The 16,740-nt window shown below is 36.3% G+C and overlaps 1 protein-coding gene across 4 annotated transcripts in view; it reads right to left on the bottom strand.

Moving 5' to 3' along the window:
- The window catches only part of ATP9B (ATPase phospholipid transporting 9B (putative)), a 273,460-nt gene that overhangs the window by 170,182 nt on the left and 86,538 nt on the right, over window positions 1-16,740 (bottom strand). For all 4 annotated transcript variants that reach the window (XR_014018324.1, XM_081263198.1, XM_081263199.1 and 1 more), the window contains exon 7: window positions 3,236-3,287. Coding sequence is in view for 3 of the 4 variants with exons in the window: in XM_081263198.1 (XP_081119324.1) it covers window positions 3,236-3,287 (52 nt within the window). In the remaining variant the exon portion in view is untranslated. The remainder of the gene's footprint in view (window positions 1-3,235; window positions 3,288-16,740) is intronic.

Below are 16,740 nucleotides of genomic sequence, written 5' to 3'. Positions count from 1 at the left end.
GAAGAAGAACTCGAGGGCCAGGGAAGCAGGGTAATGCAGGGTAATGGGGCAAAGAGGGTGTGTGGGAATAGCAATAGTAGTTTTACAGGAAGGTATATTTGTTAATACGCTTTAACATATAAGATATACTTTAAATGAGTGCACCTAACTGTACATAAATTTTCCTGAATAAAGCTAATCATATTTAAAAAGCAAAGATTAACAGAATAGAAGAAAAAAAATCAAGATTCAACTATACACTGTCTACAAGAGACACACTTTAGACTAATTCAAAGACACAGAAGGCTAAAGATAATAGGAAACAATGTAAACAGTAAGCAATAGAGAGCGGGCATCTCCAGGACACATTAAAATGATCAAAGGGCCAATCCATCCAGCAGACAGCTATGTGTAACCCAAACAACAGTCACAAATACATGAAGGAGAAACAGAAACAACAGCAAAAATAGCTGCAAGCTCCACCACTTTACTTTCCACCATGAAGAGAATAACTAGATGGAAGACAATAAAATGTGACCAATGCTGCAGACCCACCAGAACTGACAAACACCCACCCACTGGACATGCCACATCTCAGTGACAAAACACAGAGCCTGCTCTAGAGCACAGGGGCTCGCTTCAGAGCACAGATATGGGTGAATCTGCCTGAGTCTGCCTGAGGCCACAGACTGTGTTCTCCAACCGCAACAGAATGAAACCAGAAATCAGCGATGGTAGGAAATTTAGAAAAATCCACAAATACCTGGAAACTAAACATCTTCATCATCAAACAATGGGTTAAAGAAGAAATCACAAGCAAAATTTAAAAATGCTATTGAGAGCATGAAAATGAAAACACAACATACCAAACTTTTTGGGATGCAGCAACAGCAGCATTTGGGTGGAAATGTAATTTTAATGCCTATACTATAAAGACCTCATCTAACTTTCCACCTTAAGAAACTAGAAGTACAAAAGAAAACAGAACCCAAAATGAATGGAAGGAAGTAATAAAGACACTGAAATAAGAAACAGAGAGTAACTGAAAAAAATTATTAAAACCCAAAGTTAGTTCTTTGGAAAGATCAACAAAATCAACAAACCTTTAGCTGGAGTGACTAAGAAAAAGAGGAGCATCACATTATTAAAATCAAGAACAAAGGAGAGGACATCACTACCATCACTGAGGAAATAAAAAGCATTACAAGGGAATACTAAGAACAGTATGCTAACAAATTAGATGGCTACAATGCACAAATTCCTAAAAAGACATGACCTGCCAAAACTAACTCAAGAAACAATCTGAAAAGGCTTCTAACAAGAAAATTAGTTAAAAAAAAAAAAAAAAAAAAACCTCAAAATAAAATCTAGTCCCAGATGACTGCATGGGTGACTTTTACCAAACATTAATGAAGAATTCAATACTATTTCTTCATAAACTTCCAAAAAAGTTGAAGAAAGAACACTTCCTAACTCACTCAAAGGCCAGGACTATACTACCTTGATACCAAAGATATTATAAGGAAAAACAAAACAAACAATCAATCCTTTATGAATACAGAGGCATAAATCCTTAACAAAACACTTGCAATCAAAAATCCAGCAGCACAGGCTTATGTGCTGAGACTGAGAGGTATCTGTTCTGGCATGTGTACACAGCCAAGGAGATGGGTCTCCCAGGGGCCTCACCAACAGAGTTCCCTCACCATCTGGCAGACTGCTCTATGCAACAGAGGACTGCACCGAATATGCCCTGTGATGAAGGAGGCCTATCATTGTGTTGCTGCAACACTGAGGTAGCCTCACTGCACTCCAGGGAATGACTAGAAATACTTGGAAATGGAGTACTTCAAAATACACATGCAAAAACTCTAAAAGCAAATCACACTACTTGTAAAGAAAAAGAGAAGTCTTCCAAAACAGAGATCAAGAAGACAACACACTAAGGAACAACAGCTATGGTAAAGAACAAACTAGCAACTTCAGTGCTTCACAATAGAGATTTATCCCTCCCTCCAACAGAATCCATTTGGCAATGGAACGGGAGAAGCTTTATTCCAAATGCAGTCATTCAGGAAGCCACACTGATGAAAGTTCTGTGCCTTCAACCAGCAATTTCCAAGGCTGCCATTAAGCTAGAAAGGAAACAATAGGCACATCGCAAAGTACGTGGAAGACTTTCAGCTCCTACTCTCCAGGACAGAGCCCAGAGTCATGGATCCACTTCACTGGACAGGATAAACTAGGAGCCCAGCTGTTTCCAAGAGGTGCAGAGTACCTTACCAATGTCTGCCCCAGTTAGGAACCTAAGAACTCACATTAAATAACACATGATACAGTAAAGAACCGAATCCATAGGTCACTTAATTCTAAGGTTAACTCCTCTGCTGATGACAGCCTTCTTTGACAAGGTGAATAACTACCAACTATATAGCTGGCCAAAAAAAAAAAAAAAAAAATATTCACACTAGAAATAATACATACGCTAAGCACACAAACAAATGACAATATGCTGAGCTTCCTACAAAATCATGGTTCACGTACTCAACGAGTTTGAGAAATGGGCAGAAAGAAGCTCTGGACACTCGTTGACTAATTGCCCTCAGTCCACAAAGCCAGGTCACACAATCAGGAACTGACTAGAGACTCAGATGAAGAATTAACAGATTTTCAACATGGCCTCTCCAGTCAACCACATGAGGCTTCCCTCCCCTTACTCTTTCCACTTTTTACTTATTCAAAGTTCAGGCCATCTAAATGTTGTTTTTCCTGTGAAGAGTAAGGCAACTCACCTAGGCAGCACTCTCACATAACCCTAACGGCTCTTGTCACCACTATAGGACCTATACAATAGGGTCACTACTGATGGTCATCGTATGTATGGACGTCTATGGATTTTATTCTCTCTTGTAAGCAACAATTAATGCCTGGTATGAAGGAAGTGGTAAGTAAATAACTATTTGCTGAATCAATGAATAAAATTGCAAACACAAAACAGCAATCTAGTTTTGAGCAATGACATCATTTAATTAATTAGATCTGAATATGAAAGGATGAAAAACTAATTAAGGTACACAGGTTGTGACAGGATTATTTAAGCCACCTTTGTAAATATCAAGAACTAAAGATTATTAGAAACTAATAAATTCAAAATATTATCAGGGAAATTTTTATAGGCATAAACTTAACTCTTACTTCTTAAAATAACAAACTGCCAAAATACTGAATCAACAACAGTGCAAAAAAATAAAAATACCTGCTTTCTCTGAAGTTCTAAGAAATACCATGTCTGATGGAATTCTTTGATTCTGCAAAGAATAATAAAAAAAATTAATTATCTATATGAAGCTTTACAAATTACATTATTCCATTCCAAAGTAAAACAACTACAATAATGTCATCATTAAAATTATGTTGAAATAACTAATATGTTATTAATTATTTTAATACATCATCTAGAGATGTAAATGGCATTTAGCAATGACTTACGAAACGCTTTGTGTCGGAAAAGTGTTAAATATTGCCGTTTGCACGGCTTCTGTTGCACCTTAACTCACACAATAGCTACTGCCTTATAAAAATTCATCCTTTCCATTAGATGAAAAGGCCCTACAGAGTGAGGGCAGTGACTGTCCAATATCCAACACATAACAGCACATCATTAAAATACAGCGAATTAATAAATGCGTGACTAAGCAAACAAAATCTCACAAAATAGAGGAGCTCTTCTTTTATGACAGAAAAGGAACTCAAAGATATATGGCACATAAAAATTTTTACTAGTCACAATTCAAACATTTAATCATCATTATAATCATTTTATTAATTGGAAACCCTAATGGGAGGGGGAAATCAAGCTAAAAAAATATGTACTTAAAATAAGAATATTTCACATAATTTTCTAAATATGTGTACTTTTCCATATGACAAAGAAATGGCCTAGTCAATAACTAGTAGTAAAAACAAATATTAAGTTATTAAGGCTGAAACATTATGCTGGAATCTGCTATTCTTTCTAACACTACAAAGAAGCATGATCAGTAGATCTCTAAAGGACAAAGATCTCTAAAGGTCAAAGAAGGAATCACAGTAGAAATTAGAAAATATTTTAAACCGAAAAGATAATAAAAACTTGACAAGAAAGTAAGTACAACAACCAAAGTCAGAACAATGTCAAGAGGAAAATCACATAAATCAATGCGTACAAAAGAACAGAAAAGAGGCTTGATGTCATCAATTTTGGAGCTTGAAAGCAGGGGAAAAAAATAGCCAATAAATTCCAAAGAAACCACATGGATGTAAATGCATGTAATGGCAAAACTTAATGACACAGAGAAAAACATGTACTGTTTTGGTTTGGGTCATAAATGTCCCCTAAAGCTTGTGTGTTAAAGACTTGGATCCCAGCAGGGTGGTGCTATTGGGAGGTGATGGACACTTGGAAGTGTGGCATAGTTCAGGAGGAACGTCCTTGGGGGCATGCCCTTGAAGGCCATATCTTGTCCCTAGCCCTTTCCTCTACATACAGGGGTGCTCTCTTCCCCTCTCTTTCAGCTTCCGAGCCATCATGAGATTAGCAGTTTTGCTCCACCAAAAAACTCCCCACCATGCTGTTCCACTTCACTTCAAGCCCATAGCCTGGATCCAAGCAACTATGGGCTGAAATCTCTAAAACTCTGAGACCTAACAAATCTTTCCTTCTTTGTTTTTCTTATGTACTCTGTCATAGCAATGGAAAGCTGACTAACACACACACAAATAAATAGATACATGGATATATACCAGTAACAAACAGCAAAAAAGTAAGTAATATTAAACATGTCCATTTCAGTAATAAAAAAAATCAACATTAGAATAAACTAATAAAAGATGCTCAAGACCTCTAATGAAAAATATAAAACATGACAAGAGAAATTAAACTTAAAATGTATCCTGCTCAGAAATTACAATGTAATTGCAAAGTTGTCAAATGCCCATAAATTGAAACATACAATCAACATACATACAAACAAAATCTTAGTTGATTTTTACCCCCCTCTTTTGGTGGGAACTGATAAGGGTTTCTCTCAGCTATACAGGGAGCTTCTAAGGCCAAGAATAACCAAGAAGAGAGTGAGGACTGACTCTACAACTTAATGACACTAGAAATAAAACTGGACCAATTAATACAAGATAGCATTACACCAAGGTAATTATGCCCATGCAAAACTGGGAAATCCATAGATGAGCACACATAGATTTATAGGGTGGCATTACAGACCAACAAAAAAACAATGGTCTTTCCAATAAAAAGTACTGTGAAAACTGGATGCCCAAAGGGGAGGTGCAGGAATGATACCTGACCTCTATGCCACACTATAGTTTTAAATGTAAAAGTAAAACCAGCAAAATCTCTAAACGATAATCCAGCATTTATTTTCTTTCTCTGCTTAATTGTCTTGTCACTCATTATATATTATTATAGTGTTTTATGACTTTTTTGTAGGAATTTTTTATTTTATTTTATTTTATTTTGGTACTGGGAAATGAACCCAGAGGCACTTTTCCATTGAGCTACATCCTCAGCCCCTTCTTTATTTTTTATGTCAATACAGGGTCTCGCTAAGTGGCTGAGGATCTTCGTAAGTTGCCCAAGCTGCCCCTGAACTAGTGACTCTCCAGCCTTAGCCTCCCCAAGAATTAGGATTACAGTAAGTGCTCATCACCACCAGAAAATTTTTAAAAAGAAAAAAGAACTAAGCATAAATGAGAAGATTAATAAAGTATAATTCATTAAAATTAAGAACTTCTGCCCACCAGGAAGGAAGAAAGAAGATACGTACAGCACATATAACAACACTGATTCACAATACATAAAGGCCTACACACTGACCAGAAAGAAGGGCTAATTAAGGGAAAACAAAATTGCAAGATATCTTCAAGGTCTATTTACTAATACCAAACCTGCAGAACCATATGAAAAGATACCCAACTGACTAGACTTCATAGAAATGTACACTAGGATCACAACTACAACATTCACATCAGAAATGTAAATTAAAACACTGGCAATGCAAGTGCTGGCAAGCGTGAAGTCACTGCTGATGAGAGCATAAATGGATATGCCACGTTGCACAGAACACACTCATACCCAACACCCATTGCACTCCTGGGTTCATGTGCAACATCCATGTGTGCATGTATATGTCAGAAGACAGTTCAACAACACAGATATATCTACCACTCCTGAGGGCAAACCTCAGAAGCAAACCAAATACCCATTAATTGTGGAATGAATAAGGGGCACCTGTCCAAGCACATGACCTCACTTTTTTTTTTAGGGGATTAAATCAAGGGGTGCTTAACCACTGAACCACACACATCCTGCCTGGTCCCCACCATGTTTTTGAGACAGGGTCTCACTAAGTTGCTTAGGGCCTCAATAAGTTGCTGAGGCTGGCTTTGAACTTGTGATCCTCCTGCCTCAGCAGGATTACAAGCATGTACCGTATCTGGCCTCATTGAATTTTTGAAGCATCCTTATCAAGAATCAACAAATTAACCACAAATTTCAATCTTTACTCCCAGATTCTCAACTTCAAAAACAGACTAGTATATGCTGTATAAATTACTGGAACTTTGAAATGAGTATGCAAAACTTGTTCAACTTTTCTCAAAATTGTTTTCCACGGAATTCTAGAGATCAGCTTGGACAGTATGGATCTACAGATCAGTTTGGAAAGTACTGACATTTTAACAAGATTACCATTTGTATCTATCAGTATGGGATGTCTACATTTACTTAGGTCTTCTTTAACATGTTTCAAAAAAGTTTTGAATTTTCAAACTACAAGGTTTTTATTTCTTTTGATAAATTTATTCTTAAGCATTTTATTCATTTTAATACTACCATAAATGAAATTTTTTCTTAATTTCACTTCAGGCCATTACTCTTCATTCTCTAAACCCGTCTTATTTTCCAAGGAGTCATACATGAACAAGATGATGTCCAGTTGTTTTTAGATAGTATTTGTTTATTGTCCTCCCCTTAAAACCATGACCATTCTGCAAGGAGCACCTTGTTTTTCCTTAGCATGCTTCCCCATGGTGTTGACACACAACAGTATGCCTGCCCAGTCAAATCTGTTCACAACTTCAGGACTGTTTCCATTTAGGAACTATTATGGAAATTGGAGATGTAAACTTTCCAAAACAGGATGCTGTATCGACATAAATTATAATCTCTCTCTGTGTAAAGGTATTTATAAGTTTGACTATTGGCCATATGATCGGAGCACATTTGTTTTATTTTTAAATAAACATATTTCAAACGCTGAAAGAAAATGGGTTCCAAACAAGAATCGTGTATCCAGCGAAATGAAGCTTCAGGATGGAAGATGAAATTAAAACCTTCCACGATAAACAAAAGTTAAAAGAATTTGCAGCTAGAAAACCAGCTCTTCAAAACATCCTTGGCAAAACATTACAAGAAGAGGAAATGAAAAATAACAATGAAAACCAACAGCGGGAGATAGTACAGTAAAGGAAAAAATAATCAAAGAGGAAAAATAAATCATGTTAAGTAACATAAATAAACAAATATGGCTGGAAGTACAAACCATATCTCAATAGTAACCCTAAATGTTAATGGCTTAAACTCACCAATCAAGAGACACAGGCTAGTAGAATGGATAAAAAAAAAAAAAAAAAAAAAAAGATCCAACAATATGCTGCCTACAGGAGACGCATCTGATAGGAAAAGACATATATAGACTGAAGGTGAAGGGTTGGGAAAAATCATACCATTCACATGGACCTCGGAAGCAAGCAGGAGTGTCCATACTGGTATCAAATAAAACAGACTTCAAGCCAAAGTTAATCAAAAGGGATAAAGAAGGACTGCTCAAGGGAACCATACACCAACAAGACATAACAATCATAAATATATATGCCCCAAACAATGGTGCAGCTATGTTCATCAAACAAATTCTCCTCAAGTTCAAGAGTCAAATAGACCACAATACAATAATTATGGGAGACTTCAACACACCTCTCTCACCACTGGACAGATCTTCCAAACAAAAGTTGAATAAAGAAACTATAGAACTCAATAACACAATTAATAACCTAGACTTAATTGACATATATAGAATATACCACCCAACATCAAGCGATTACACTTTTTTCTCAGCAGCACATGGATCCTTCTCAAAAATAGACTATATATTATGTCACAGGGCAATTCTTAGAAGGAGTAGAGATAATACCATGCATCCTAACTGATCATAATGGAATGAAACTGGAAATCAACGATAAAGAAGGAAGGAAAAATCCTATATCACTTGGAGAACGGACAATATGTTACTGAATGATCAATGGGTTACAGAAGACATCAAGGAGGAAATTAAAAAATTCTTAGAGATAAATGAAAACACAGACACAACACATCAGAATCTATGGGACACAATGAAAGCAGTTCTAAGAGGAAAATTCATTGCTTGGAGTTCATTCCTTAAAAAAAGAAAAAAAACCAACAAATAAATGATCTCACACTTCATCTCAAAACCCTAGAAAAAGAAGAGCAAAACAACAACAGAAGTAGTAGAAGGCAACAAATAATTAAAATCAGAGTTGAAATCAATGAAATCGAAACAAAAGAAACAATTGAAAAAATTGACAAAACTAAAAGTTGGTTCTTTGAAAAAATAAATAAGATCGACAGACCCTTAGCCATTCTAACGAAGAGAAGAAGAGAGAGAACTCAAATTACTAGCATACGGGATGAAAAAGGCAATATCACAACAGACACTTCAGAAATACAGAAGATAATTAGAAATTATTTTGAATCCTTACACTCCAATAAAATAGAAGATAGTGAAGACAGTGATATTTTCTTAAGGCATATGATCTGCCCAGATTGAGTCAGGAGGATATACAAAACCTAAACAGACCAATATCAATTGAGGAAATAGAAGAAGCCCTCAAAAGACTACCAACCAAGAAAAGCCCAGGACCGGATGGGTATACAGCAGAGTTTTACAAAACCTTTAAAGAAGAACTAACACCAATACTTTTCAAGCTATTTCAGGAAATAGAAAAAGAGGGAGAACTTCCAAATTCATTCTACGAGGCCCACATCACCCTGATTCCTAAACCAGACAAAGACACTTCAAAGAAAGAACACTACAGACCAATATCTCTAAAGAACATAAAGATGCAAAAATCCTCAATAAAATTCTGGCAAATTGGATACAGAAACATATCAAAAAGATCATGCATCATGATCAAGTAGGATTCACCCCTGGGATGCGAGGCTGGTTCAATATACGGAAATCAATAAATGTTATTCACCACATCAACAGACTTAAAGATAAGAACCATATGATCATCTCAATAGATGACAAAGTACAGCATCCCTTTATGTTCAAAATACTAGAAAAACTAGGGATAACAGGAACATACCTCAACATTGTAAAAGCTATCTATGCTAAGTCTTAGGCTAGGATCACTCTGAAGGGAGAAAAATTGAAGGCATTCCCTCTAAGATCTGGAACAAGACAGGGATGACCTCTCTCACCATTTCTATTCAACATAGTTCTCAAAACACTGGCCAGAGCAATTAGACAGACGAAGAAATTAAAGGCATAAAGATAGGAAAAGAAGAACTTAAATTATCACTATTTGCAGATGACATGATTCTATACCTAGCAGACCCAAAAGGGTCTACAAAGAAACTATTAGAGCTAGTAAATGAATTCAGCAAAGTGGCAGGATATAAAATCAACATGCATAAATCAAAGGCATTCCTGTACACCAGTGACAAATCCTCTGAAATGGTAATGAGAACAACCACCCTATTCACAATATCCTCAAAAAAAAAAAAAAAAATACTTGGGAATCAACCTAATAAAAGAGGTGAAAGAACTATACAATGAAAACTACAGAACCCTAAAGAGAGAAATAGAAGAAGACCTTAGAAGGTGGAAAGATATACCTTGTTCATGGATAGGCAGAACTAATATCATTAAAATGGCCATATTACCAAAAGTACTCTATAGGTTTAATGCAATGCCAATCAAAATCCCAATGGCATTCCTCACAGAAACAGAAAAACCAATCATGAAATTCATCTGGAAAAATAAAAGACCCAAAATAGCAAAAGCAATTCTAAACAGGAAGAGTGAAACTGACAGTATAGCGATACTAGATTTTAAACTATACTACAGAGCAATAGTAACAAAAACAGCATGGTACTGGTACAAAACAGGCAGGTAGACCAATGGTACAGAACAGAGGACACAGAGACCAATCCACAAAATTAGAACTACCTTATATTAGACAAAAGTGCCAAAAGCATGCAACGGAGAAAGGATAGCATCTTCAATAAATGGTGCTGGGAGAACTGGAAATCCATATGCAACAAAATGAAATTGAATCCCTTTTTCTCACCTTGCACAAAAGTTAACTCAAAATGGATCAAGGAGCTAGGAATCAAACCAGAAACTTTGCGTCTAATAGAAGAAAAAGTTGGCCCTAATATCCATCTCGTGGGGTCGGGCTCCAAATTCCTTAATAGGACACCTACAGCACAAGAGTTAAAATCAAGAATCAAGAAATGGGACATACTCAAACTAAAAAGTTTTTTCTCAGCAAGAGAAACAATAAGAGAGGTAAATAGGGAACCTACATCCTGGAAACAAATATTTACTCCTCACACTTCAGATAGAGCTCTAATCTCCACAGTATACAAAGAACTCAAAAAATTAAACAAGAAAACAAATAACCCAATCAATAAATGGGCCAAGGATCTGAACAGACACTTCTCAGAGGAGGACATGCAATCAATCAACAAATACAGGAAAAAATGCTCACCATCTCTAGCAATCAGAGAAATGCAAATCAAAACCATACTAAGATACCATTACACTCCAGTAAGAATGGCAGCCATTATGAAGTCAAACAATAACAAGTGCTGGCGAGGATGTGGGGAAAAAGGTACACTTGTACATTGTTGGTGGGACTGCAAATTAGTTCAGCCAATTTGGAAAGCAGTATGGAGATTCCTTGGAAAGCTGGGAATGGAACCACCATTTGACCCAGCTATTCCCCTTCTTGGACTATACCCAAAAGATCTAAAAAAGAGCATACAACAGGGACACAGCTACATCAATGTTCATATCAGCACAATTCACAATAGCTAAACTGTGGAACCAACTCAAATGCCCTTCAATAGATGAATGGATAAAAAAAAATGTGGCATTTATACACAACGGAATATTACTCAGCACTAAAAAACAACAAAATCATGGCATTTGCAGGGAAATGGATGGCATTAGAGCAGATTATGTTAAGTGAAGCTAGCCAATCCCTAAAAAACAAATGCAGAATGTCTTCTTTGATATAAAGGGGGCGACTCAAAACAGAACAGGGAGGAAGAGCATGAGAAGAAGATTACCATTAAATAGGGACAAGAGGTGCCTGGGAATGGGAGAGAGAAGGGGAATTGCAGGGAAGATGGTAGGAGACCCTCATTATTATGCAAAATTACATATAAGATGGTGTGAAGGGGAAGAAAAGAGAGAGAGAGAAACGTGTCACAGAAGATTGTGTAGAAAGAGGGGAGGGGAGGCAGGGATAGGAAGGGCAGCACAATATAATAGACACTAGTATGGCCCTATGTATAAACGTGGCTGTATAACCAATGTGATCCTGCAATCTGTACACGTGGAAAAATAAGATTAAGGTTAGGTACCCCACTTGAATCAAATGTATGTCAAGATCATTGTAATGTTCTGAGCAACTAATACAAAAATTAAAAAAAAAAAGAATAAAACAGTTAACAACTTTTCAGAGTTATTGTACTATTTGGCATTCCCACAAAAAAAAAAAATGCATGTGACCCACTTTCTTCTCACTGTTGCCAGCATTTGGAAGTGTCACCACCTGTTAATTTTAGTCATTCTCATATATGTGTATTGATGCTTTACTGGTTTAATTTTTATTTCCTGATGGCTACTCATTTTGAATTTCATGTGCTTATTTTCTATCTGTAACTATTTGACAAAATGTCTCTTTAAATTTTCTAACTTGAATTTTTTTACTGTTGTGTTTTGAGAGTTTTCATATATTCCAGATACAAATCTTTGTCAGATATGTGGTTTACAAGTTTTTCCTCCTGGTACATAGCTTGTTTGGGTTTTTTGTTTGTTTCCTTTTTTAGGGGTTGTTATTGTTTTTCCCCATTGTATTCACATGGTTTTTCAAATAGCACATTTTTAATTTTAATGAGATATAATTCATCAACTTTTTCTTTTATGCATTTATTTTCATGTATAGTCAAAGAAATATTTTTCTATAACTTCATTCTTAGTATCTTCTCCTACATTTTTCCTAAGTTTTACAGCTTGACATTTTGTACAAAATTAGTGGTGGTTTTTAACCTATGTATGCTCTGGTCACATCTGTCAAAAAGGTGCCTCTTCTCCATTTACTGCATTGGCACTTTTGTTAGAAGCACTAGAGTATCTCTTGATAGTCTGCTTCTGAGCTCTGTGTAGGTTGTTAAGGTTTGTTTCCATCCCTCCTGCATTCATGCTGTGCTGATCAATATGGCTATGGAGCAGGCACTGAGATCAGAGAGAGAGAGCCCTCCCAGCTGTTGTCCTTGTGGCACCTGCTTTAGCTGTTTGGAAATAAGTTACCTATTAAAAACAAACAATAAATCTTCCTGCAACTCTGATAGAAATTACACCAAGCCTACAGATCAATGCTTGGAAAACTGTGTCACGTTGCAACCCAAGAACTTCATATGTCCATTCACTTAGGTCTTTTTCCATTGCTTTAATCAACATCCTATAATTTCCAGCATGCTTGAGATTTCACTTTCACAAGAGTGACTGTAACAGTGTTATATATTTCATTTTCACATGCGTTTTTGCATATTCATCTTATAACCTGCCACCTTGTTGAACTTTATTTCCCAGAGGATATTCATATATCTCTTGTGAGGTTCAACATACCATCATGTCACCTGCAAACAGGGATATTTTTATTTCCCTTCCCAGACTCTGTGTCCTTAATTTCCTTTCTTGCCTTGCTCAGAGATGAGAGTGGCCAGCTAAGATTAGTAAGAGCAAACACCCCTTGTCCAAGTAGAGTAGGCTCCAGTCTTTACCACTCCACAAGACGTGCTGCAGGGTTTGTAGATGCTTTCTGACTGGATGAGGCTACTGTCCTCCAATCCTACCTGCAGAAGGCTTTTGTGTCGATGAGTACTAAACTTAATCAAATATTTTCCCATCATCAATTGTTGGTACATGAGATTTTTCCTTGGTCTCTGATAGAGTGGGTCACATTGGCTGACTCCAGAATGCGGGACTAGACTTACATTCCAGGAGTCACCTCTACTTGTTCATGTTGAGGAACTCTCTTTATTACTGATGGCAATTGGTAAATATTCTCTTAAAAATTTTCTGACTATTTTCATTAGGGGATATCTATCAGTCTGTAATTCTGTCTGGGAGGTTTTTTTTTTCTGGTGTTCGTATAAAGATAACCCCGACCTCATAAAATGAGCTGAGTAAATTTCCACCAACTATTTTCCAGAAGCTACTGCGTGAAACTAATAGTAAATCTCCTTTGAAGGTTTTAAGGAATTCTCCAGTGAAACTATCTAGACCTGGCTGTTGCTTCTCAGATCTTTTACATACTAATGCAACTTCTTACTGACTTTTCCCCATTATTCTAAAGGATATTTTCTTGCCCACTACCATACCGGCTCTTTTGTTTTGTTCAATTTTAAGTGACGTATCTTCCTTTCTGAGTGGACGGGAAGACATGTTCTTGTCAATGGCGTAGAGCTCGGTCATGTTTCCTATCCACTCTGCATTTCACTTTATTGCTATGTTCATAACATTGACAATTAGGGTAATTTATTAATAAAACAGAATACAAGTATGCATTATTTTACTTTTCTTCTATAATTTCCTCCATTTTTCATCTCTCCCTTTTTGTGTGTACTCTGAGTCCTTGTTTGGAGGACCTCAGGTTATTTACAGAACTTCAGAGTACATCTCTTCACATACTTTTTGTAATGTTTCTTCTGGGCATGACAATATATACTGTAATACTTATTTATCAAATCGCATTAACTCAGAAAAATAAAATAAAGCGACCTTAAACTATACTACAGAGCTATAGTAACAGAAACGGCATGGTACTGGCACCAAAATAGACTTGCAGACCAATGGTACAAAATAGAGGACCCAGAGACAGACCCACATAAATACGGTTATGTCATTCTAGACAAAGGTGCCAAAAACATTCACTGGAGAAAAGGCAGCCTACCAACAAATGGTGCTGGCATAACCAGAAATCCATACGAAGCAAAATGAAATTAAACCTATCTCACCCTGCAAAAAAATCAACTCAAAGTGGATCAAAGACTTAGGCAGTAGAACAGAGACAAGAAAAAATAGGCACAAATCTTCATGATGTCAGCCTAGGATCTGACTTCCCTAACAAGACTCCTAAAGCGCAAGAAGTAAAATCAAGAATCAATAAATGGGATGGATTCAAATTAAAAAGTTTCTTCTCAGAAAAGGGAACAATCAATAAGGTGAGGAGAGAGCCTACAGATTGGGAGAAAATCTTTAACACATGCACCTCCAATAAAGCATTAATCCCTAGGATATATAAAGAACTCAAAAAACTTAACACCAGAAAAACAAATAACCCAGTCAATAAACGGGCTAATAGCAGAACTGAACAGACACTTCACAGAAGAAGAAATACAACTGATCAATAAATATATGAAAAAGTGTTCAACATCTCTAGCAATTAGAGAAACGCAAATCAAAATTATATTAAGATTTCAAATCACTCCTGTCAGAATGGCAATCATCAAGAATAGAGAAAACAATATATGTTGGTGAGGACGTGGGGAAAAAGGTACCCTAATACATTGCTGATGGGACTGAAAATTGGTGCAACCACTATGGAAAGCAGTATGGAGATTCCAGAAAGCTGGGAATGGAACCACCATTTGACCCAGCTATTCCCCTCATTGGTTTATACCCAAAAGACTTAAAATGAGCATACTACAGAAATGCAGCCACACCAATGTTTACAGCAGCACCATAGCTAAAATATGGAATCAACCTAGGAGTCCCTCAATAGATGAATGAATTAAAAAAAAATGTGGTATATGTATTCAATGGAATATTAGTTGGTTTTAAAGAAGAGTGGAATTATGGCATTCACCAGTAAATGGATGTTTTGGGAGGATATCATGCTAAGTGAAAAGAGCCAATCCCACAAAACCAAAGGCCAAATATTTTCTCTAATATGCGGATGCTAATTCACAATAAGGCGAGGGAGAGGGCGCAGAAGAATAGCATTACCTTAGATTGGATAGAAGAAATGATGAGAGAGGATGTGGAGATAGGAAAGATAGTAGAATGAAACAGACATTATTAATGTATGTATGTGTGTGTGTGTGTGTATATATATATATATATATATATATATAAATGTATGTATGTATATATATATCATAGGGTATAAATAATGCATTCTATTGTCATGTATAACTAATTAAAACAAATTTTAAAAAAGCAAAAAAACAACAAAAGAGTAAATGGCAATTCCCAGATGAAGGAAAAGCAACATCCTCTTTCCCCAGAAGCTAGTTCTAATCAGGGTATAAAAGGCACTCAACAGGGTCCATTGAGTCTGTTTTGATCCTGCAACCACGGAGGCAGCACACACCCATGGGCTGCAGGAACTGTGTGAAGGCTGCACTTGCCACCTCTTCCCCAGAGGACCCTGGTCTACACAAGTTCTTTACTTGATATGTGCTAGAGAAGCAACATTTTAGCAAACAGATTTATCCCAAGTTTTAGATACACCCTGGTAAGCTAGGCGACAAACTTGGCATTTCTTTCTTTCCCATATTGCACACATAAAAATAACATAACCTTCAATGGGAATGATTTTTATTTAAACAAATACTTTGACAGCTTTTATCTTATTTAATATTATATTAAAGTTTAGAATAATCCAGAGCACTATAATTCTGCAAGTATCAGTTGATACGGTTGTTATTAAATAATACTTTTTTTTTTAAACAAAAGATTGTTTCTTTGGGGGCTGGGGTTGTGGCTCAGTGGTGGAGAGTTTGCCTAGCATGTGTGAGACACTGGGTTTAATCCTCAAAACCACATAAAAACAAACAAAATAAAGACATGCTGTCCATCTACAACTAAGAAAATAAATTTTAAAAAAAAGATTGCTTCTTTGGAAAAAAAATGATGAACTCTTGCAAATAGTATTTTTAACAAGTAAAGTCCCTAACATTGGGTTTAAGTTCAAAAAGCTGTAACTCATGGTTTTCCACCCAAGACATGTATAATAAAAGCTTATTCAACATCGAGTTCTGGAGCTGAGGACAATTCTGTTGCTCAATACCACTGTCAGAGTAACATGGAATACAGAGAGAAAATAGCTACATGTTCTAAGACATACACGTAAGGAAGTAGGCTCCGTGACTAATGAAAGAACTCCTCCTTTCAGCCCTAGAGGACCTGCACTATAGCAGGCCATCAGTTAAAAAAAAACAAACAACAACAACAAAAAAAAAAACAGAAAACAGGAAGTGAAAACCCTAAGACAAAGTAACAAGAACTAACAAACTGTAAAGAGAACTCACTCTCTTACTTAAATCTTAACATGAATTTATCAAGTTGGGAAAAGGAGAAATATTTAGAAATGTTTAACTCAGGG

The sequence above is a fragment of the Spermophilus citellus genome (assembly GCF_964194105.1).
Source record: "Spermophilus citellus genome assembly, chromosome: 12".
In the NCBI taxonomy this organism is placed as follows: domain Eukaryota; kingdom Metazoa; phylum Chordata; class Mammalia; order Rodentia; family Sciuridae; genus Spermophilus; species Spermophilus citellus.
Note: the sequence above shows the minus strand (reverse complement) of the source record. Positions and strands in the feature narration are given on the sequence as shown.